The 25276-nt window shown below is 36.0% G+C and overlaps 2 protein-coding genes across 2 annotated transcripts in view; both read left to right on the plus strand.

Annotated features, from left to right (window-relative positions):
• The first annotated feature begins 4470 nt into the window (after positions 1-4470).
• On the plus strand, positions 4471-17319 carry LOC307191914 (serine/threonine-protein kinase 31-like). The gene is made up of 5 exons (XM_079932240.1): positions 4471-4566; positions 6112-6158; positions 6247-6299; positions 12073-12171; positions 15688-17319. Exons 2-5 carry the CDS (start codon positions 6131-6133, stop codon positions 15832-15834), a joined length of 327 nt encoding a protein of 108 aa, XP_079788366.1. The 5' UTR covers positions 4471-4566; positions 6112-6130; the 3' UTR covers positions 15835-17319.
• Positions 17191-25276, plus strand: part of LOC307191913 (serine/threonine-protein kinase 31-like) — a gene marked incomplete at its 5' end in the record, with an annotated part of 74182 nt that continues 66096 nt past the window's right edge. The window contains 3 exons of the mRNA XM_079932239.1: positions 17191-17388; positions 22088-22446; positions 23422-23596. Coding sequence (XP_079788365.1) covers positions 17191-17388; positions 22088-22446; positions 23422-23596 — 732 coding nt within the window. The remainder of the gene's footprint in view (positions 17389-22087; positions 22447-23421; positions 23597-25276) is intronic.

Below are 25276 nucleotides of genomic sequence, written 5' to 3' on the forward strand. Positions count from 1 at the left end.
CACCCATAGCAATGGTCAACCCCACATCCTTATGTTAGCTTTCTCTTTTCCCCTTTTCCCCTCCCTGACTCCTTCCTCTGGTTCCCTCAGATAACTTCCCAAATATACTTACCTGTATTTGAACATTTGTCTTAGGCTTTGCTTTTTTGTGAGGGGTAAACCCAGCCTATGACAGGTATCAGGAATGGCCTTAAAAAGCAAACCCTCAGGATGGGATTCTGTGACTGCAATATTCATTGAATAGATGACAGTAAAGACCCATAGCTGGTGATAAGTGGGGTAGCGATAACTCCTGGCATGTAGATGCACCACAGTTACTGTAGTGGATTTGCGTGAATAGCAGGTGGAAGGTGAAGTGTTAGGTTGTACCGTAGCCGTGACATTACTGTGGAATGGGACTAACGGAAATTATAAAGATGGAGGTGTTCTTTAGCCATTGTTAACTGCTTTGGAAACCTTGAAAAAAGAAAATGGCATAGGTTCATGTTAGCTACTTAAGGCATGCTGTGGAAACCAGAGTGCCTCAATAGCACCTTTCAAGAAAAATCTCATCTCATGCGGATGTAGGCCATCTGTGCTGACATTCCAGCCCAAATTTAATAGTAAAGGTGGCAAGGCTGCAAAGGAAACTGAATGCACAGCCTTGATCATTTCCTCCACCAACGTTAGCATGCCTACAGGAAAAGGAACCCTGAAACATGCAATGGGGACATGTGTGTTGGTGAGCCTGAGAAATATTGAACCCTCAGGTTTTCCTGAACCTTTGAGTTGGCCGAAGCAGTCTCCTCCACGTTGCTAGAGAGCAGTCTGCCCTTGCCTGGAGATACTGCAAAGACTATTTGAGGCACTTGCATTGCAAGATAATACTTGTTCTCCTTAAGACCCATCCCTGCTATGCCTCATTGACTCTGAACTGGTAACTAGGATCAGATCTCAGCATACCCTTAGAGCAGATATACAGTCCTTCCTATAGGAGGATAGGTTACAATTTGCATGAACTGCAGGTTCTGGTCTAAATGTACTGGAAGAAACCTAGGAAACATGTTTGGGAATAGATCTTGAGGGTGTTGGATCAGGGAGTGGAATATAAGGCTTGACAGGAAAGAGTGACATAGTAGCACTTACTCATGACTCAGGCTTTAATGTCCTGGCAAGGGTATCTGGAGTTGGTCCTAACACATTGCTAGGATAGCATATGGAAGATATGGTAGAAATGCCAGAAGTTATTTGGCATAGTATTGAGGAGGGGGTCAGAAAGTTCAAGAAAACAGCAATGTTAGAATGGATTCGTTGTTTAAAACTGGAGAAGCTACCACTTGACTGTTTTCTTTGGGAAGGCTCAGATGATGCTTGTAACTAAGGCAATAAGAAATGTAATGGTGAAGAATATACTGGCAACACAGAAGTTCGGCAGTGGCTAACCTCTGCAGGGTAGAGTTGATGGTAGAAGATGCTGCCATGATACTGGGCTCCTTTATATAAGTGTGGATGATGGGATGCAGAAATGTCAAAGGCCAGGTTGTGGAACTTAACTGTCAGAGGCCCAATGGACATAATTAATAGGTACGAAGGCATGGATTGGTGAAGAAGGTTAAGATCATGATGTTCCAAGGGGAAAGATAGAAGCACGGCTGATTAGGATGTTATTTGACTTGTATAACCATGGTTCCTCACTCAATTTCTGAATCTAAGGCAGTTCAGATCTAGAGCCCATTGATGGAAGGGAAAGCCCAGATCCCTTTGAGGAAGGATTCTCAAGTATATATGATTAACATCGCCTTGATGCTTCCCCAAAGGGTCAGTCATTTAACACCATTTACCAGGGTAACTATGCAGTAGAGAAAGAGGAATATTAAGATTTTAAACCAAGGACTATTGGACAGGATCTGAGCTGATACGGATCCCAAAGGACCCAAAACACCATTATGGTCCTCTGGTTTTATGGAAGCCCAATGATAAATGAAGTCCTGGCCGAAGTCCATCTCAGTGGGTACAGTGGGTCTGGCCACACTCTTTGTTTATTTCTACAGTCCTTAAATATATATAATTGGGATAGATCAACTTAGAAGCTGATAATTCTTGCTTTTTGCCCTAGATGCTTCTCAGGTGCTGCAGGCTTGAGTCAGAGTTAATGACCTAAGGGCCTCCCTGACCAATGGGTTATGTAGATATAAAGTCAGTAGGGATATAGAAGACCTGAACAACTATTAACCAACTTGATCTTAGTGACATTTACAGAACACTCAGCCAAATGACAGCAGAATACAGTAGTCTCCCCTTATCCCTGGTCAATATGTTCCAAGACTCCTAGTGGATTCTTGAAACCGTAGATGGTACCAAACCCTATAAATATTACATTTTTTCTATACATACATACCTATGATAAAGTTTAATGTATAAATTCGGCACAGTAAGAGATTAACAATAACTAACAAAATAGAACAATTATAACAATATACTATAAAAAATTATGTGATAAAAATTTTCTCTCACAATCTTGTACTATAGCCACATTTCTTCTTGTGATGATGTGAGATGATACAGTGGCTACACGATTAGATGAAGTGAATGGCATAGGCATTGTGATGTAGCATTGGGCTGCTACTGACTTCCTAAAGATATGTCAGAAGGAAGGTCATCTACTTTGCTCTGTATCAGAACCAGACAAAGACATTACAAGAAAAGAAAATTTCAGACCAATATCCCTCTTGAACATAGATGCAAAAATTCTTAACATTTTAGCAAATCTAATGTAAGAATATATAAAAAGGATAATACATCATGACCAAGTGGGTTTTATCCAAGGGATGCAAGGTTGGTTTAACATTTGAAAATTAGCCAGTGTAATTCATCATATTAACTAATTAATTAACTAATCAATTAACTAATTAAAAAAGAACCACATGATCATCACAATAGATGGAGTATTCGACAAAATTGAACATACATTCATGATAAAAGCTCTCAGCAAACGAAGAATAGAAGGTAATTTCTTCAATCTGATAAAGAGTATCTACTAAAACCCCACAGCTGGTATCAGTGGAATAGTACTTAGCAATAAAGAGCAACGAACTATTGATACATGTGAAAAAATGGATGAATCTCAAAATAATTATGCTGAATGAAAGAGAACAGAGAAAATGGACATACTGTATGATTTCATTAACATCCAATTCTAGAAAATGCAAACTTACATATGGTGACAGAAAGCAGAATCTGTTCTTTGGGGTAGACATGGGGAGCCAAGTACTATAAAAAGGCATGAGGAAACTTTTGGGGGGGTAAAGGAAATGACTGTTATCTTTGTTAACAGTGAGGATGACTGCAACAGTATATAATATGTTCAGCCATCTAAATATGTACTTTTAATACCTGCAGCTTATTGTATATTAATTATACTTCAATCAAGCAGTTAAAAATTAATGGAGGGGGGCTTCCCTGGTGGCGCAGTGGTTGAGAGTCCGCCTGCCGATGCAGGGGACGCGGGTTCGCGCCCCGGTCCGGGAGGATCCCACATGCAGCGGAGCGGCTGGGCCCGGTGAGCCATGGCCGCTGAGCCTGCGCGTCCGGAGCCTGTGCTCCGCAACGGGAGAGGCCGCGGCAGTGAGAGGCCCGCGTACTGCCAAAAAAAAAAAAAAAAAAATTAATGGGGATCTTCCCTGGTGGCGCAGTAGTTGAGAGTCCGCCTGCCGATGCAGGGGACATGTGTTCGTGCCCCGGTCCGGGAAGATCCCACATGCCGCGGAGCGGCTGGGCCCGTGAGCCATGGCCGCTGAGCCTGCGCGTCCGGAGCCTGTGCTCCGCAACGGGAGGGGCCACAAAAGTGAGAGGCCCGCGTACCAGAAAAAAAAAAAAAAATGAATGCAGATAATTTTCTACTGTTATGAACGGTTTGCCACAAAGGGTAATATCTGCTTATAACCGGATAGATAAGCTATATTAGTTTTTCCCCCTTAATGTGAAAAACGCTGCAACACAAGAGAGGGATCTGACGCTAGGCTGGACCGAGAAATGCTTGTAAAGCTACCAATCTGAAAACCACATTTTCATTAACTAGAGTCATTTTCTCCTTTCCACCTGTAAAAAAGAATGCCGGAATTCTTCTAACTTGGCTGCTTTAAAATTTTAATCACCGCGCACAAATTAGGAAAGGCCACAAAATCCAAGCCACCACCTTATATCATTATTTGAAAGCTTGTTAAAGAAGTAGCCGTTAGCCCGCAGGTGCTGGGAATACCCGCCCATAAATTTTGCAGGCGCAGTCTCCGCGCACTGCCTGCCAGCTGCCTGGCCTCAGCCAGCACGCCCCGCCCTGGGCCCCCAGGCCTTGGTGGTCACGTGAGCGAGGCACCGGCTCGCCCTGAGGCAGTATGAAGGCGCAGCAAAGATCGCGCAAGCGCAGTGTGGGGCCAGAGTGGCCGGGGCACGCGAGGTAAGCCTCTGCACTTGCGTCACGTCCGGCTGACAGCGAGCTGACTGCGAGCCACGGCCTAGAGACGGAGGGCTGAGGGCCCAGCGTGTGGGCCGGGGGCACTTTTCTAGAACTTCTCTGGCGAAAAGTGCGAGGTCAGTAGGAGTCTTTTTCGTAGGTTCGATGGTGGCTGCTTCAGGGACCGTATTTTCACCTCTGGTGGTCTTTAGGGCTGACCAGTATGGGCACGGCCCGTTTCCTGGCCTTCTTGGTCTCCGAGCCGCCGGCGCACTTCTGAGGGTGACAGGCACCCCAGTTGCTGAGTGTGGTGCCGGGAGGCGAAGCCGGCCTGCAAATAACTGAGGCCTGCGTGTTCTGGGTGAAGACAGGGACCTGCAGGCCTGTTGTCGGGTGGAATTTTCTCTTCCCGCAAACTACGTGCCGTTTAAGCTTCGAAATCCCTCCTGAAATAGGTGTTAAGGAGCGACCTGGTCTTAACTTATTTGAAACTCTCGATGTGAATTGGAAGTGCCGTTTGGTAATCCAGGTTTGCAGAAAGTGGGTGCAGCATCACTTCCTTCATAACCATGTGGAAAAGTCTTTTTTGACCCCTTTAAAAGTAACATTTAAACATTATTCTAGCAGTGGCTTTTTAGATCGTGTGGTGCGATTTCCAAAGTAAACATTTTCATTTTTACTAAGTTTAAGCCAGTGTCTTCCAGTGAAATATAGTTTCCCTGAACAGATTCCAACTTGGTTTTACAAGTTTTTGCTCAATTTAAAAATTACTTTTGGCCAGTATTTGAGGAAGAATCCTTCTTTTAAAGATGTGTTAGTGTATGCGAAAAATTTTTTTTAAAGTTGTAACGAAAATAAGAATAAAGTTTAAAAAATTTTTACGACCTTCCCCCCTGCCCCCCCATAGGGTTAACTTTTCCCCCCATAGTTGGGAGAGTATTTGGAGCTTTGGTGTAGTGATGTTTAGTTAACTCTTAAATTTCTTTAAAAAATTTTATTGTTTTCCATTTCCTTTAAAAAAATAACATTTATGCATGTAAAGTGCAATCTTCTGGTGTTTTAAGGATAAATTTATAAACTTGTAGACATTTATCTTGAAATATTTTGCAGTTGGGAAAGCAAATTATTTAATGAAAATTATTTTTGAAGGTATGTATAAAGTTTGATTCATTTTGCAGTTTTTAAATGCAGGGTATCTTCAAAAGCAGAAACAACTATGCCTTTTAAATAAAATAGATATGTTTATTTAAAAATTAAATACCAGTCGGAAGCATTTGTTTTACATATGTTTGTAGTGTTTCTTTTTGTTTAAATTATGGAAGTCCTACTCATGTTTGGGGAGGGCATCAATTATTTTAAAAGAGTATGCACATTGTTCTGAAGTATTTATTTAACTGATCAAAGTGTGCATGAATTATACACTTCAATGTAAATTTGTAAAGGTTTGGCTAAAGAGATAATTTCAAAGATAGAAATTGCGTATGATGAAATTGCAAAATACAATATACTGAAAACAATTATTGAAGAAAATATCTTTGGGGTTGTTTTTAATATAGAGTTTAAATTTTGATAACTTAGGACAAAACGTATTTGGAGGAATTCGGACATTATATGGTTTAGTCTTTATTCAGTGTTAATGGACCGATTAATAGAACCTAATTCAAAGTATTGAATTGTTTTAGTTTTTCAGGAATTGTCCAAATGGATGAAGAAGTACATTACAGTAAAGGTACTGACACTAAAAATTATTTTTCGTTGTAAGAGCTAGATGATCTTGATTAATTTCTAATTTTCTTTGCATTGTGATTTGGTTTTAGTTGAAGATGTGATTGGAAGTCATGTAGAAGATGCAGTAACGTTTTGGGCCCAGGTAAATAGTAGCCTGGTTGATTTCCTCTCCCACCCTTTCCTCCACTAATCCAGGTCCTCCCCAGCAAAAATAAAAATAAAAACCCTGTAATGTATATATATCATTGTTATTCTCAATGCTTAATTTTTATTGAACATTATTTAACACAGGGCATTATTAGAAGACAAATGGCTACAGCTGGAACTTAATACCAGAATTATGAGTAGTATGCTCATAATACCCTGAGTTAAAAAAGAAAACAGCAAAATTGTAGTGGTTTTAGAATTACATTCAATTTAACACATCTAGGCTGCATAAATTACTGAAGATGCTGAAAAACTGTTGTATTTCTGAAGTTACAGCCCCATCTAGAGGTCTCTGATAAGATTGTTTCTTAAGTGATACTAAGTTTTAAAATTTCAGTCATTTTTTTCTATTGGCTTAATTTTGAATTTGAGGTACAGTGTTTTTCTCATCATATAATTGGAAGTACTAATGGAACATTTATAATTTTACATTGGCATGCGTCAGGACAGATAAGTTTACTCAGTTTTAAATACAAAGCAAGGCACCAAAGTGCTTATGTTCCAGAATTTAAAAGGTGAATCCCTCAGAGGTACACAATTACTCACTAATTTTTAATTTTGTGAACTACATGATATAGGAGGGAAGGGAATAACACTTCTCTCTACTTCTACAGCCTGAGAACTCCTTTTTGTACAGGTAGAGTGAATTGGCAATGTGGGAAATAGGATTTATGAGAAGAAAGGTTATAGAAGACATATGATTAACTCAGTGTTCTTAAATCTATATAGAAAACATTTTAGAAGGGTGATAGTCATAGAAAAATTTTGGCAAATTTGTATCTCTGCTTATGAACATATTTTCTAAAGGTTACCCACAATGTTCTGGTTCAATGCCCATTGTCTCTGCATTAATAGCACCTGTGACCCTCTCAACAGTGTTCCAGGTTGGATGATAAATGATATTTTTAAGCTCATTGTGTAGGAAAAACATTTATTATCTTAAATAAGATTTTCAGACCAGCACTGTCTGGTAGAAATACAATGTCAGCCATATAAGTAATTTAAAATTTAGTAGACACATAAAAAAGTAAAAAGAAATGGGCAAAACTGATTTTAATAAATATATTTTATGTAACTCAGCATATCCAAAATATCATTTCAAAATATAATAAATACAAATGTTACCAAGATAGTTTATTTTCCTTTTTTTCCTATCCAGTGTATATTTTAGATTTCCAGCACAACTTAAATCAGACTAGCCATATTTCAAGTAAGAATTGGCTATTGTATTGGTCATTGCAGCTCTAACTTTGATTTTTATTGACCTTTATGTGAAGCTGTTGCTTGAATTTGGAACTATGATTTACACCAGGAGTCAGCAAACTTTTTCTGTGAAATATTAGATAGTAAATATTTTAAGGTTTGTGGGTCTCTTTTGCAACTGTTCAGCTCTACAAAAGCTGCCATTGTAGTGCAAAGGCAGCCATAGACAATACATAAATAAATATGTATAGCTGTGATCTATTAAAATTTTATTTACCAAAACAGGTAGGAGAGCCCATAATTTGCCAACCTCTGATTTCAACCATGAAGTTGAGGCCCCTGTAGAAATTTAAACATATTTCAAAAAGTGAGGAAAAATATCTTAAGTGGATGAAAAGATTAAGTGAAAACTGATAAGGCGTCCATATGAATGGAATGATTTTTTTCGAGAAGCAAATTGTTTGTGCACACATGTGCGAATCCATACCGGAGCCACGTCCTGTATGTGCCCCTTCGACGGTTGTAATCAGAAGTTTGCTCAGTCGACTAACCTGAAATCTCACATCTTAGCACATGCTAAGGCCAAAAACAACCAGTGAGAAAAAGAGAGAAGACCCTTCTCAACCTTGAGAAGCATCTTTCAGGAGTGTGATTGGGAGTAAATATGCTTCTCCTTTGTATATTGTTTCTAAGCAAGAATTTTAAAAATGAATCCTACATATCTAAGGAACATCTTTTGATGTTTGATAAAGTTTTGATATATTTTGATAAAGTAGTAAAAATCAAAGAAAAAAACTTAAGTAAGGTGACATTGCTAAGATGCTCTATCTTGCTCTGTAATCTCATTTCAAAAACATGGTATTTTTGTAAAGTGTGGTCCCAACAGGACAATTCATGAATTTCACATCAAAAGACAGTTCTTTATACAACAGTGCTAAAAATGGGAGGACTTCTTTTCACATTCTTATAAATATGCAGCTCACCTGTTGCTTACAGTTGTTTTAATTTTGTATTTTTCAAGTGTGCATTTTGTACACTTTGTGGGGATAGGCTTACTGTGTGTGATTTTTCTGGAGGTTGCTAATTTTGCTTTAAGTAGGTTTTCTTTAAAAGAATGGGCAGTTACATGCAGGTTTCAAGAGTATTTTCTGTTAAAAAAAGTTATATAGGGGCTTCCCTGGTGGCGCAGTGGTTGGGGGTCCGCCTGCCGATGCGGGGGACGCGGGTTCGTGCCCCGGTCCGGGAGGATCCCACATGCCGCGGAGCGGCTGGGCCCGTGGGCCATGGCCGCTGAGCCTGTGCGTCCGGAGCCTGTGTTCCGCAACGGGAGAGGCCGCAACAGTGAGAGGCCCGCGTACCACAAAAAAAAAAAAAAAAAAAAAAAGTTATATAGGCTTTGTTTGCTATCTTAATTTTGGTTGTATTCTTTGATGTTAACACATTTTATGTAATTGTATGGCTGTATTGAATCATATAATATCAAATATTAGAAGTGCTTTAATAGTGTTAATCAATTTAAACCCACTTTAGACACTTTTTTTTTCTGAAAAATACTGCCAGATGCTGATGTTCAGTATAATTTCTTTGCCTGTTCAGTTATAGAAAGTGGTGCTCAGCTGTAGAATGTATTGTACTTTTTAACACCAGTTGTGTACATCCTGTGTAACAGGAAGGGCGACAATAAAATGGTAATCCTACAGAAAGAATATGGCAGGAGAGAAAAGATGCAAATTTTAACATTTATTTAGGTTGGGATAGGGTGTAGATGAAGAGTAAATAGAGATTTAGAAACACGTGGAGGCAGGTCAAGTTGAAGGTTTGCTCACACATAGTCTCTGTTTTTCTACCACTATGGATTTCTGCCATTTAAGCCATTTACATGAAAACACTTCAGAAATTTTGGTAGGCCTAGTTTGATGAGTGGCAGTTGAAGGAATCTTAAGTGTTTGACCTTTGAAAAAAAAGAGCTTCCATTTATGCTAGTCCATATACCTACAAAATCTAATTATGTAAAGTACTTTGGTGTATTTTGAACTTTAGCGAGCTCATTCCAGGAGTTTATTTACAAAGGCTGCTTCAAGTGTGTCTTGGGGTCAGTTTAAATTCACTTCCCATTTTTACTGTTTATCAGTACTTATATTCATCATGATGTCATTTGAACTGCTCTTTCAGAGTTTATTTTGTTACAGAGATAATCATGTTCTTTCTAGTCTTATTGAATATGTTATTGATATATATATTTTGTTTTTTGTTTTTTTGAATTTTATTTAACTTACTTTTTTTATACAGTAGGTTCTTATTATCTATTTTATACATATTAGTGTATACATGTCAATCCCAATCTACCAGTTCATCCCACCCTCCGCCCCCCCGCCCCCCCCGCCCCCCGCTTTCCCTCCTTGGTGTCCATACGTTCTCTACATCTGTGTCTCTATTTCTGCCTGGCAAACCAGTTCATCTGTACCATTTTTCTAGATTCCACATATACGCGTTAATATACAATATTTTTCTCTTTCTGACTTCACGTTATTGATATATTTTTAAAGAACATATATATATATATATATTTAACAGTTTACTTTGAAATAACTTTAGACTTACAGGAAAGTTGTAAAATTAATTTCTTTATACCCTTCACCTAGCTTTCCTTGTTGCTAACATTTTACATAACCAAAGTACAAGGGTCAAAGTCAGGAAATTAACATTGGTACAATGCTGTTAAATCTTAACTACAGCCCTTATTTGAAATTCTACCAGTTCCCCGTCCCCCCTCGCCTTTTTTTTTTTGTTTCTATTCCAGGATCTAATTCAGGATCCCACATTATATTTAGTTGTCATGTATCCTTAGTCTCTTCCAACCTTTGATAGTTCCTTTATTTATACTTATTTTTCATGATTTTGACATTTTTAATGAATTCTGGTCAGTTTTTATTTGTTTATGATTTCTCATAAATAGATTGGCAGTAATACTACAGAAGTGATGTGTACTGAAAGTATGTCATATTGGGGATTTATGATGTTATATTTCACTATTGATGATGTTAACCTTGATCCACTTGGTTAAGGTGGTAACTGCTGGGTTTCTTAATTGTAAAGTTACTGTGTTTCCTTTTGTAAGTAATAAGTGTTTTAGAGGGAGATGCATTGAGACTATCTAATCTTGTTTCTCTTAAACTTTTTACCCACGAATTTTTTATTTATTGCTATGGGCTTTGCCTAATGATGGTTTTCTATTTTCCTCATTCCTTCTACATTTATTAATTGGAATTCCTCTTTAAGGAAGAGCTATTTCCTCTCCAGCATTTATGTATTTATTTATTCAATTATTTATATTAATATAAATCCATGGGTATTTATTCCATGGATTATAATCCCATACTATCATTTATTTTGTTGTTTAAATTGTTCCAGCTTTGGCCAATAGGAGATTGTTTACATTAGCTACTGTATCCTTTAAAATGCACCCATTCTTTTTTTGAATATTACTTTACTTTTTGGCATCACCAGATGTTCCAGGATCATCTTTTATTTCCCTGTCCTAGCCCTGGATTCAACCACTCTCCAAAGAACTCTTGTTCCTTTTATTGGAGAATGGTGTTTAAAAATCAAGATCTGGGCACTAGGTGTGCTTATTGCTACTTGAGTGTCATTGTTTCTAGGCTCTCTCAGTGGACAGAGATAGAAACTATATATATATTTATAAATATACTATATAAGTACAAATATATAACTAACACATATACACATCTGTATCTCTGTGCGTCTCTTTCATATATGCATATATTCACACACAAACATGTATACACTTGCACACATATATGTGTGTTTGTGTATATGTATGTGTGTATGTATACACACACACACACACACACGAGTTCATACTGATACTTTCCAATTGTAATCTAACACTGCAGGTTCATTCTAGCCTTCTTTCCTTATTTGTAATTTCTCTCTCCCTGCTTTCATTATCTAGAACATATTTACTTACTTGTTCAGTCCTAGTATACACCTAAAGTAGTTTCAAAATTGTTAGCCCATGCCCCTGTGAGAAATAAATTTACTAACTAGATTACAGTATTTATATACAGAGAACCTGTACATTTTGAAATTGTTTTTACATCTGTTTCCTTTACACAACAACAAATATGTGAGAAGATCCATGTCATTTGACCAAAATATGGTATCTATTTTGAGCAATTAGAGCTAAAGTAAAACCCAGAGACAATTGTTTAAAGTTACCTCTTAATATGATATTAATAATATTTGGTATCTTAGTTTGAATTCCAAGTAATTTGAACTCATTGAGAAGTAAAAATTTTCTATAGCCTAGTTCCATTTCTTACAAAGAACTTTTTTGAATTATGAAAAAATAATGACATAAGAATTGATTTAATTTCTAATGCTCCAAAGCCTTTTAAGTATTATGCATAGTAGAACCCTCATTTGCATAACACTGTCAAATAATATTTTACTGAATCTTATACTATATCTGTTCTTCCTTCTAGAGTATCAGTAGAAATAAGGATATTATGAAGATTGGTTGTTCACTGTCTGAAGTCTGTCCCCATGCCAGTTCAGTTTTTGGGAAACTTGATCCAAAGAAGGTGAGCCATATTCTTGGGTATAATTATTCTATCTTATTAGCTTTCCTGTGTCTCAGATTTTATAGTTTTTGGAATTTTTAATATATTTGAAAGGAAGAGGCAAGTTTTTAGAATTTGTATAAACTACAGTCATAATAAGTTTACTTTTTCAAAAATACTTATGAACCATCTGCTAGGTACTGGGCACTGTGTTAAGCATTAAGTATACAGTGGTGAACAAAATAGAATCCTTGCCCTTGACACTGATTCATAAAAATTTGTAAGAGACATACTTATGGAGAACAGTTGGACAATATATATATGTACATATATTTTTTAATTGACATATAACTTACAGTGAAGAGTGTATCTCTTAATCTCTTGATGAATTTTTCATATCTATGCATCTGTGTGATCACCACCCAGATCAAGATACAATTTTATCACCCTAGAAAATTCCCTTAGGCCCCTTCTCAGTGAATTCTTGGTCAGTAGTCCCCTGACAAAGGTAATCATTATTCTGGCTTCTATCACCATAGGTTCATTTGCCTGTTCTTAAATTATACAATATGTACTCTTTTGTATATGTCTGGCTTGTTCAACGTAATTTCTGAGATTTATCCATATTATTGTGTGCATCTATATTATTGTGCGTTTGTTCTTTTTCAAGCTATGCAGTGTTTCACTGTATAAATATACCAAAATTTATCTGTTCTTCTTTGATGGGCGTTTGGAGTGTTTGTAGTTTTTGGCTACTGTGAATGAAACTGCTGTGAAATCCTTATACAAGCCTTCTAATGGATAGTTTAACTTATTTCTTTTTTGTATATACCTAGGAGTAAAATTGCCAAGTCATGGGGTAGGCATGTTTCACTATAGTAGGTACTGGCCAATCAGTTTGGAAAAGTATTGAACTAGTTTGCATCCTTACCAGCAAAGTATGAGAGTTCCAGTTCCTCAGTGTCCTCACCAACCTTTCTCATTGTCAGTCTTTCTAATTTTAGCCATTTTGGTGGGTGTGTATTGTTATTTTGTGATTTTAATTTCATTTTCCTGAGGAGTACTAAGCTTAAGCATGCTTTTCAGGTTTTATTACCCATTTGGATATCCTGTTTTGTGAAGTACCTATTTAGATCTTTTTCCCAGTTTTCAAGGTTGTTTGTCTAGATTGATTTGTAGGAAGTTCTGTACAGTTGGCCCTCCATATCCATGGGTTCCACATCCATGGATTCATCCAATTGTGGATCAAAAACATTCCAAAAAATTTTCAGGAAGTGGAAGAGTATTGGGAAGGAAGTCTTACTCTTTACCTCTTTGGGTATACTTTGATTTTCTTTTAATAATGTGCCTTTATTTAGTTTTATTTAAAAATAATTTTAAACCCCAATGACATATATAAAAAGGTATAAAAAGAAATTTAGAAGGAAGAAAGGATTGTAGCTTGGAGCTGAGCATCAGAATGGATAAGATAATGCAATTTGTAAAGATTTTAGGGTTTTTTTTAAACATCCTTGTAGTCTGTGACTGTGTTTAATAGTATTATGAGTTAAGACATATCCGTTTTTCCTCTGTTGAATGCAAAATAAATTACTTACTTTACAAAAAATTCAACCTATTGTCAGTAATAGACTTCTCATTATAAATGATTACTTAGCCACCTCTGATTATCTGTGAATGGATTATACTGTGTAAATTTTCTTTAGTGATTGAGTAGTTCTCTTCCTCTTACCATGTAGTCAGGACATGGGTGTGAATTGTGGAGTCGTGAGAGAAGATTGGGACTAGGCACAGTGGGAATGACTATATAGTTGTGACTGTGCTCTCAAGACAAACCTGTTTGGGATAGATTTGTATTTATGATGGTGGTTGTGATTATTCACACTAACAGAGGCAAGGACCTTAGATTGCTCAGTTTGGTTGGGTTCGAGCTCTATTTCTAGAGGTATCCCCACCCCTACCTAGACTGGGTTACAATGATACACCATTTCTGTCACTTGCCTTGTATTGAATTGTTAATTTTATTGGTATATATTACAAAATCGTAACTAACGGTAATGTGATCTTTTGCAAGGTTTGAAATTGGATAGGACGGTTGATGATCAGGTATTTCTGCTACTAAACCTGTTTGCTTGCTGAAAAATGAAGTAAGATGGCTAGAAGAGGGTACCATGCCACTTGTGCTGTCTCTTGCCCTTCAGTTGTTGAGTGTTAGCTGAGGGAACCAGAGTTAAGTGGTAATTGAACACACCTGTCCTTTGTAGCATTTGCTTTCTTAGCTATCCATTTGTGTGTCTAAGTTGATTTGTACTTTGTTGCTTTGAGGAGTTGAGGATTTTTACATTTCACCCTCTGTATTCCTTTTGCTTTAAAATCTGTGAATTTGTCCTAGTTCAGAGTGATAAATTAATTTTATACTCCATCACTTAAAGCCATGCTCCTCAACCTTTTTTTCATTATGCCCTTCTAAGGCATTTTTTCCCCTAATGGGTCTCCTCTCTGCAAGACATTTTAACACCACAGATACACTGGATATCTGTTTATGTTGTCAGGTAGGGTTGAACTTTGGAGGACTACAAACCACTGTAATATCTAAGATTCTCCTCCATGCTCCAAGAACCAGTTTTTACTCCCATGGGGATAATATTTCTCCCATTGAGAATGTATGATTTAAAGTGGTTATCAACCTGGGGTTACTTTGTATCTTCCACTCCCACCCCCGGGAGACATTTGGCAATGCGTGGAGACATTTTTGGTTGTCACAACTGGAGGGAGTGTTATTGGCATCTTGTACATAGAGGCCAGGGGGCGAAGCTGCTAAACATCCTACAACGCATATGACAGAAGACAGCCTCCGTCCCCTGACCAAGGAATTATCCTGTCTCTAATGTCAGTAGTGCTGAGGTTGAGACACTGACTTAAAGTATGTAAATTTTTCTCTTTGTTCTCTATTAAACATAATTAAATTAAAATATAAATTTAAAATATATGAAGGTTCAGTATGAAGGATATTATCTAATGTAATTTATTTACTTATATTTACAATAACACTGAAGTCTTTCTGTATAAAGTAAAAAGTGTAAGAATCTTTCTTGTCTGGTTGGACATAGGGATCCTACCATGGTTGAGAATTAGACTTAAGTGGCATGTACTTGGCATGTTTGTGTTTTAAGAACAATTAATTGTACCAGTTATGTCTTCAGACATCAAAACAGCATGACTTTAAGTCTTTGATGCTTGGGCCTTTTTTTGAGTTTTCTCTTTTTATGTCTTTCGTCTTCTCTCTCCTGTTTTTTGGAGAGGCAGAAAAACATAATGAACTCTGAAGTCAGTTGCCTGAATTTGAATCCTGGTTCTGCTGCCTACTATGACTTTGGGCACATAATGGTGAAAAGAAAGTACCTGCCTCATAGGGTTGTTATCTATACATGCTTATTTGTGTATAGTAAGTCCTTAATAAACGCTAATTATTATTCTGATCTACTTAGCATTAAATTCATTAAAATGCCAAATAATTTTACTTTCTTTTTCTCTTTGTAGATTTATGGAGGATTATTTTCTGAAGATAAATGTTGGTACAGATGCAAAGTACTGAAAATAATCAGTGATGAAAAGGCAGGAACAAGTGTTCAATTTTTTTGCTCTGAGGAATATTTATTTTGGTTCCAAAATTTGATGCTTATTTAGTTCTTCATTGCTTATTCATAGTAGTAATAAATATGGTTGAATGAACTTATAAACTGATTAAAACATAAATTTTTCCCCGTAGAGAACACAAAAGAAATGAATTGCTTAAAAAAATACAAGTCAGATTCAGGAATATTCTTCTGATTTTAAGTTGTTGTATAATCACCCCAGATTATCCAAGTATAGGTTACATAATTTGTGATTATTTTTGGTGACCAGTTGGTCCTTTGTACCTCAGTTCTTAATAATTATGTTTGATTCTTGCTGAGTAACTTAAAAGTTCATTCTATTAAGGTTGAGTAGTAAGAGAATATTTGATTGATCCTGAAGTTATGGTTATCTTTTACTTAGTTGATATGCATATTGTTAATAATGAAGATTGGCTTGCCACTTTCTCACGCCTTGGTTAAATGTGATGAATTTTCTTTGCATTTAGCTATTTTGTTTTTTACGTTGTGAAATTGTGGGAGATTTTTAAGGGAATTTGTGGAGATAGGATTCTGAGTAGCTGTTTGCTGGCAATTGCACATTGCAGGCTCTGTAAAAGCATCTCTGTAGGGTTTCTTTTACTGTTTTTTTCTGTGTCTACTTTCCTGGACTTAAAATATTTTATAATATGTATGTTTTGTAAATATTGTTCTTGGTGTAATAAGAAGGTAAGGTGAAACACCTTGAGTAATGTTCCAAATATCTTTAAAAAATCTCGTGATTTATTACTGTCATGGGTAGTGGTTTATCTTAGTGAAATAGACCTTTTCTCCACAGTTTGACAACTGGAGATGATATTTTGTGTTTGCTTTTGGTTTGGCTGTAACTTTTTTAAATTAAAGGAGGAGATGGCTTTTGACCTTGTAATAAACTATTTTTCTTTTTTACCTTTCACACAGATATAGAGCTGGAGGTAAGGGTGAATTTGATTCATTTCCAAGATCTAACAGTTAGAGTAGGCTTAAGTTTATCAAAGAAAGTTTCATAACTTTGCTTTTATTTTCAGATTTTATTGTTTCCAACTTGAATTTAAGAAGGTTGATTGATTTTGAAGGTTGATTGATTTTAACATTTGAGATAGGAGAGAGTCATAAGTTTCACAGATTTATGTTTTATTTAAATACTATTGTTTAAAAAAAATCAAAATGAGAAATGGTACTGTTGGAAATAGTAGTTTGGTACTGGTTGAACTAGTACCAAATATAGAAATCCTCGGGATCTCATGGACTATGGATTTTCTATATTTTGAGGATATTGCTGGAGCTCTCATTTCTGAATGCATTTTGTCAGTTTCAGGTAAAATGCTATCATGATTTACAGGTAGTTAACAGAAAGCAGCAAATGGGTAGTTTCTTTGGAGATATTTAATCTAAGTTCTGTATTAGCATTTCTCTCATTTTTTTCCAGTATCTGGTGAGATATATTGACTATGGAAATAGTGAAATTCTAAGTCGATCTGATATAGCTGAGATTCCTTTAGATCTACAGTTTTCTAGTGTTGCCAAAAAGTATAGACTTTGGGGACTACAGATTCCTTCTGGCCAAGAAGTTACCCAGTTTGATCAGGCAAGTCAAAGATTGTAAATATTTTTGCTAATGAAAGTAAAACTATGTGCTGGAAATGCAGTATAAGTGTGCTAAAAATCCATTAATTTTCTTTGATGTAAAAGCTTGTATAAATTAATGAAAAATATGAAATTATAGAATAATTCACAGACATTATTTATTTGTGCTCATCTTTGCTAGGTAAACATTCTTGATCAGATAAGACTGATATGTGTGTGTGTGTGTGTATGTGTATGTGCACACATATAATAAATGTAAGTAGTTTCTTCTGATGTGAAAGCTTCAAAGGATAGTCTCTTTTATGATGGAGAGAATGATGAATCTAATTATTTTGTTTTTTGCTTTTGCGAAAGTATTTATTAAATAAAAGTGCTCTTTAATCTAGCCCTGGCGATAAATATCACAAATTTGAAATTAGTGGAGTTGTAAATTAATTAGGTTGTATCTTTTTGGCAGAGGCTCATACTGTTCGATATAGTAATTGGCAGTGATGTTCTGCTAATGTAGACTACTGTTTGTATTCGTTTCCATTAAATTTTGGGTTAGCAACCTAATTCTGGAAGACCTCTAATAATTTCAGCGGTAGTCTTAACAAGAATCCTACCTCCTTTTAAATCTGTGCAACAGTGATGTTCTTTTGGTAGCTGATACTGCCATTGAGGGAATATCACATTGCAAAGTAATCAGATTTGTATTGTATATTTAGCAGCTCAAATGACTTATTTGGAAATAATTTAATCAGTACTAGAAGGAACAGTAAAATTTTTTTTTTTTTTGTGGAACGCGGGCCTCTCACTGTTGTGGCCTCTCCTGTTGCGGAGCACAGGCTCCGGACGCGCAGGCTCAGTGGCCATGGCTCACGGGCCCAGCCGCTCCGCGGCATGTGGGATCTTCCCGGACCGGGGCACGAACCCGTGTTCCCTGCATCGGCAGGCGGACTCTCAACCACTGCACCACCAGGGAAGCCCAGGAACAGTAAAATTTGAAAACCTTCTCTTTTTGTTGTTTTTAGAATCTTTTAGGCCGTTGGGTGTAGTTTTGTCTGCCCTATAGTTACTTATAAGAAATGTTTCTGTACTTTAGACTCTCATAAATAGAGTAAAGCATAGATATTATTGTAAAATTATACCCTAAATTTTTGGTTTAAAATCTAAAATTTATTACTTTTTTTTTTAATATAAATATTAAAATACCTTGACCAAGGTAGAGGCTTGTTTTGAATTTCTTGCATGCCTAGAAACTTGGAATTTTAAATTTACAGACCTTAGAATTCATCTGCTCTCATCTTATTGTTTTGCAAATAAAGAAATTGGGTCTACAACAATTAAATAAGTTATTTAAAGTCATAAAACTAATTAGGGCTGAGCTAGGGCTAGAACTCAAGTCCATTGCTGTTCTCGTAGTAAGATGATATAAAATTTATGTAGATTGAAACAAACATGAATCAAAGAAAATGTCATTTTCAAAATTTATTTTTGGAACTGAAGAAATAAACTTCAGTATTGAGAATGTTTTATGTGCTTCATAGATTCTTAATAGATGGTATTATTTGTATTTGCATGCTTACATTCAATAAAAAGACTATTCATTGGAGTTGAACTAATTAGCAAACTGAATGTTTTCTGGAAAGAAATGGTTATTCTTGAGTGCCTCTGCTTAGAAAGTCCATGTTTAGCCATTAATTCTCAGCTGAAGGTTCAAGTGTAATTTCTTATAAGAAGTCTTTGCTGATACCCACCATTCATTCTCCTGCAGCTGTTTTAGTTCAGTGTATAGGCATGTAGAGGTGTAATTTTTTTCCTCCCCCCACAAGATGGTGAGCTTGGTAGAGACAAGACTGTCTTGGTAGAGACAAGTATTTTATTCATTTTTTATGCCTAATTTCCCTGCTTCTGCCTGTTAGGTGTTAGATGAGCATCCAGTTTATCTAGCATTTGAATGGATGAATGGATAAGTAGGGATTCAGTTAAAATAAAAAAAATTTTAAAAAAAGAGACTTCCAGAGGGTGTCCTGGGCACTGAAATACTTTCAACACATTTTAAACCAACACTTTCACACCTATGCTGAAGCACAGTTGAAACTGTAACTCAAAATGGTGGTAAAAATTGCTGAAGATCAAAGAAGATTAAATTATGTCCTAAATGCCTTTCTTACTTTGAAAATTTTCATGTAGAATCATGCAGTGAGAGGTAGAGATTGGAATATGGGTTTAACAGTTTAAAGGTCTTTTAACCTGTTTTCTAATATATCCAGACAAGGTTGGGTAGGCTAAGAAAGCAAGTGATGCTTTCCTATTTCTGAATAAAGCTTTTTGTTAGTATTTAGGAGAACTCAGATTTTATTCCAAATTCAGGGTTCTACCTGTAATTATATATGATTCAGGGAGAATCTGGTTGAACAGTTTTGTACTAATTGTGATTAATGACCATAACTAAAAAGAATTTGACTTCAGAGAAAAGTCTGAAAATCAGGTTTATGTGTAAAAATTTCTAAATAAACAGTATACCTTTAGAACATTCAGCTTTAGGTAATTGGAACTTTTGTAAAAAGTAGATTTATTTCCACTTAAATTCATATGTTGCCCAAGGACAGAGTTTCTTGAAGTGTTAAGTATTAAGAATTTCACATATTGCAGCAATAATTTTCAGACACTGTCGCTTCCATTAAGATTGGTTAGGGGTGGAAGTTATACTTGAATTTTAGATAGACTTTCAACATTAAGGGTTGAAATTAAGGTTTTTTTAATGAAAGAGGTTAACTAAAAACTATATTCTGATTGATCAAAATCTTAGATATATTTCAGTGAATTATATTTTGAGTTTGTTAGCTTTGCCTGCTTGATCTCATTTTTTGGTGATACATTCTGGACCGTCTTTGCTTTCTATATTGGTGTTCTTGGTGAATTCAAGTATCTCAATATGTGTGTATTTAAAATTTTTATGATTTGAAAAATTTATTTAACCTGTGTTTTTGGTAACTTAGAATACTTTGTCATTTTGGTTTACGGATTAAAAAAATTCTTTTTTCTTTTTGGTAGTGATGGTTGGTGATCCTTGAGCCTGTGTAGTTTGAATCTCCTGTACCCTTTCAGATGCATCCTTTTAGGCTCAGGAGTTCTTAACCTGGGCTTAAAATATATCATGGTGAAATAATTTTCTTTGTAGTTCTCCTTATGTTTATGTTATACATTTAAAAACATTTTTCCAAGAAGGATTCCAAAGGGTTCACCAGATCGATAAAGGAGCCCATGGCATGGAAAAAGTTAAGAACTCCTACATAGATCTCCCTTCTACCCACTATACTACCATATAGTTAAAAAGGAAATAGTTACTCCCTATCAATATTATTTAGTTACTTGTACCTTGAACATTTTTTTTCTTTTTTTTTTTTTAAATGTGACTAGCTTGTATTTTCTGGTTTTTAATTTGTTCTTTATGCTCGTGTTGCCTGGATGATTATTGGTATGATTACCTATTCGGTTTTATTTGCATAAACTTTATTGTTTGTCATATTTACCTAGTGAGAATATAGCTAAAAATAAAGCTTCTCTCTAAGAGAGTTATGGCCCATAAGATTAATTACATCAGGGATTCCAAGGAAGATATGAAACAAGATATTTTTGTCTCAAATTTATACTTTATATATTCTGAGAAATGATTCATTTCCTCTATAGGATGAAAGTTAGGTAAGGAATTTAGAGAAATTTGGGAAGAGAGGAATAGTTATCAAATTGGATCATATCAAATTAATTTTAGGAGTTCAGATTTCTGGAGATGTAAGCAAGTTCTTATTAAAATTAAATCTCAAGATATCTTCAATTCTAAATATGTTTTAGGTATGTCTTTGCTCAGTGCTGTGCAAAGTTATAATTTAGTTATAATTATAGTTATATAATTATATAATAGTTATAGTTAATTAGTTAAACAGTTAAACTATTACATAGTTAATTATATAATAGTTATAGTTAATTATATAGTTATATAATTATAGTTATATAATAACTATATAACTATAATTTAGTTATAATCTAACTAAATGTTATCAAGTACCTAATTACTCACATGTCTTCTCATATGCCAGTTATACAGGTATTGCTCCCTCAGACAAAATTCTATTTAAGAGAGTTTTAATTTAGGAATTTCTAACATCTCTTTCATAATTGCAGTTTGTTGATTTTTAAAAAAAATTGTTGATGTTTTATGCCTTGAGTTTCTGTTTTCTGCTTCTGCTCTTGTCTTACTTTGAAATGAGAGTACCTGATTAGGCCTATAAAATGATTTTTAAAGTTTTGTTGAATTTGAGCATTTTTTCTAGATACCAAAATTCATTTTTATGTGGTGTAGCTCCTCAGGGCACCATTATATGTAGTTAGGGCCAAAATGTCAACAGAATCTGCTTGGTTTAAAAAAATTATTCTAGGGTATTTAATTGGTACACATTTAACAACGTATAAATATGGCTGCCTATACTGGTCTCAGCTCTACTTCTGGAAAGGATTTTAGCAAGTGTGTAATTGGAATATAGTCATACACATGCAGAAGTATATTTGCATTTAGCCAACAACAAGGTAAGACCACTTTTACAGAGATTTCAGAATGAGGAAATACGATCTTTGGAAAAACTAGGTAGAAACAAAATAAGTGGAGAAAAACATGTTGGTGTAGCTGGTTTATGGCTTCTTTTTTTAATCTTTCTTAGGGCAGAATCTTTTTGGGGAGCTTGATTTTTGAAAAGCAAATAAAAATGAGAATTAAAGCAACCTATCAAGATGGAACAGTTATTGCTCAGGCTGAGTATGGCAGTGTGGATATAGGGGAAGAGGTGGCTAAGAAAGGATTTGCAGAAAAATGCAAACTTACTTCCAGCACTAACATCTGTGAGGAAAAAAAATCGGATCCTGGTCAGCTTGTCCTCAGGAACCTCAAAAGCCCCATTCCTTTGTGGGGGCATAGCTCAAACCAGTCACCTTTCATCAGGCCAAAGGACCACTTAAGTGGGAGGCTGTCTCTTGACTTGAAGAGTGAAAATGATGCAGGAAATCATGTGACATTTCCAAAGTAAGACTACGTTGGAATTTTTAGTCTTAACTAATTTCTGATGTATGGTGTAAGCCCTTGTCATAGTAGAAGTCAAGGCTTACGTTTTTGGAGTCCTCAACTATGTCAGTGATTCTGAGGGATGATACTGATTATTTCTGTTTTTCTCAAGCAGGTATTCCTCTCCTCTTTAGCAGGAATATTTTAATTAAAAGCCATTTTGAAAGAAAAATCATTCTTGAATTGTTTGAAGTTCACATACCAACTCTTCATTCCAACTCTTTCGAATACATTTATTAAAAATAAAAATCTACCCCTAAATCTAAACGATTCAGCCAAGAGCCAGAATTTCAGATAAACTTGAAGTTTTTCCTTTGGCTTTAAGAATATTTTAATGAGTTTTAGGGAATTGCCTTTCCTTTTTAACAAAAGAGAGGCTCTTTGTTCTTCCTGTGAAAATGTACTGTGATAGAATTTGATTATTACCAAAGGTGTTCACTTTTTAGATAATTTTGAAATATAAACTTGAAGCAAAAAGCCAGGTTTGATGTTTACCAAACCATTCTTATACTTCTGTATCATGATCTAGGCCATGATGCCATGTCTTGGGTAATATAGCTGTTTTTTGGGACCTTATCAGTGCTCTAGGAACTAAACTGTCAGATGGAGTGGAGGTGATGGGGAGGAGGGATTGGAAGAAACTGATACAGAAATGCTTTTTACTGTATTTCCTGGCGTTGATATTGCTATGAAGAAGTTGGAATATGTATTCTTTGAGATTTGGAGGGATTGTTTTTGAAGTGTTTCTTCAGTTATAAAATCTAGTTTGCATTAAAAATATTTTTTAATGTTGAATTAGGTAAAGGTTTTAGATTAGTTTCCAAAATTAACTTTAAGGTATATCATGCTAAAAAAAACCCAAGAGAATTTTAGGGTTTGATCCCTGTAACACTTACACAGTTTGTTTTTTACAATGAGTGAATTTGTTTTTAATAGGGAAAATTTGGCTGTTGGTGGCTTTAATTTTGGGTTGAATGTCAGCCTGGCAAAAATTAAGCAGGACCAGAAACTGATTGAAGAAAATGAAAGGCTTAAAACAGAGAAGGAGGTTCTTCTTGAAAGGTATAAGGCATTAGAATTGAAAGTAGAACAGGCTGTCCAGGAGCTGCAGGTATGGTATGTTCAACGGTGTAAGGTAAAGAATGATGAACTGGGAAATCCTTATATTCATTTGCTTTTATTTTTTGTTTAATTTTCTGTCTCCTTTCCTTTCCTTCCCTTCATCTCCCCATTCTTTATTCTCTCCTTTTTTTTATATTTGTTTATAGGTATTTTTCTTATGCTACAAGCTAATCATCTTTGGATTTCATTGGATGTTTGAGAGATTAATAATTTCTCAGTTACATTTCCTCTTATGTTCTTTAAAATTTTTAACTATGGAAGTTTTCAAACATTTTATTTATTTAATCTATTATTTATTTTTGGCTGCGTTGGGTCTTTGTTGCTGTGTGCGGGCTTTCCCTAGTTGCGACGAGCGGGGGCTACTCTTCGTTGTGGTGCGCAGGCTTCTCATTGCGGTGGCTTCTCTTGTTGAGGAGCATGGGCTCTAGGCACGTGGGCTTCAGTAGTTGTGGCTCGCGGGCTCTAGAGTGCAGGCTCAGTAGTTGTGGTGCACCGGCTTAGTTGCTCTGTGGCATGTGGGATCTTCCTGGACCAGGGATCGAACCTGTGTCCCCTGCATTGGCAGGCAGATTCTTAACGACTGAGCCACCAGGGAAGTCCCTCAAACATTTTAAAAAGAGAGAATTGAATAATTAATACTTATGTATTCATCACCCAGTTTTTACAATTATTAAATACACAGCAGTCTTTTTTAAAATCTACTAATTTTAAAACAAATCCCATTCATAATATTTTAATGTATGTGCTTTTGTATGTCTCTCTAATAGAAAAGAACTTCAAAAAAGACATAACCAGGGCTTCCCTGGTGGCGCAGTGGTTGAGAGTCTGCCTGCCGATGCAGGGGACACGGGTTCGTGCCCCGGTCCGGGAAGATCCCACATGCTGCGGAGCGGCTGGGCCCGTGAGCCATGGCCACTGAGCCTGCACGTCCGGAGCCTGTGCTCCGCAACGGGAGAGGCCACAACAGTGAGAGGCCTGCATACCGCAAAAAAAAAAAAAAAAAAAAAAAAGACATAACCATAATACTATTATACTTAAAAATTAACAATAATTCCTTAATATCATTTAATATCCAGTCAGTGTTCAGGTTTCCCATATTTGCTCCATGAATGTCCTTTTACGGTTGGTTTCTTCTAATCAGAATTCCTGTTAGGCCCATACATTGAATTTTGGTTGATAGATCTCTTAAATTGCTTAATCTGCATCCTTGTGTTGCTTAACAGGCTCCTGTATCTCCATGTGTTTCCTTTTATGGTAGTTAGGTCTCGAGGTTTGCTCACATTCGGGGCAGTTTTTTTCCCCCCCAAGAATACTGTGGTTTTCAAATATGTAGCTTTTTCTGATACTAAATATGTTATCCCAACACTATTTTCCAATTCTCTAACACCAACTGGATGTCCATCAATTCATTTTTGACACTAAATACCAGGAGTTATCTCAGACTCCACAAGGTAAGGACTCAGTCCCTCAAGATTTAGCCCAGTTCAGGTACCAGCCACAAATCACGTCCCAGGCTACCCACACTTCTGTCTGGCTGAGTATAAATTTGAGGGTTCCTATGACCCCACCCCCACCCCCTGCCCTCAATTCAGTAATTCTCTAAAACAACTCATAGGACTCAGGGAAGTGCTATGCTTATGGTTACCGTTTTATTATAAAGGATAAAACT

The sequence above is a fragment of the Stenella coeruleoalba genome, assembly GCF_951394435.1.
Source record: "Stenella coeruleoalba genome assembly, chromosome: 9".
Lineage (NCBI taxonomy): Eukaryota > Metazoa > Chordata > Mammalia > Artiodactyla > Delphinidae > Stenella > Stenella coeruleoalba.

What these genes read in the sequence shown, in the direction of transcription:
- LOC307191914 (XM_079932240.1), top strand. Translation starts at nt 6,131, where the DNA reads ATGGATGAAGAAGTACATTACAGTAAAG. An exon ending in CAGTAACGTTTTGGGCCCAG is followed by an intron (nt 6,300 to 12,072) that starts GTAAATAGTAGC and finishes TCTTCCTTCTAG; the next exon opens with AGTATCAGTAGAAATAAGGA. An exon ending in GGAAACTTGATCCAAAGAAG is followed by an intron (nt 12,172 to 15,687) that starts GTGAGCCATATT and finishes TTCTCTTTGTAG; the next exon opens with ATTTATGGAGGATTATTTTC.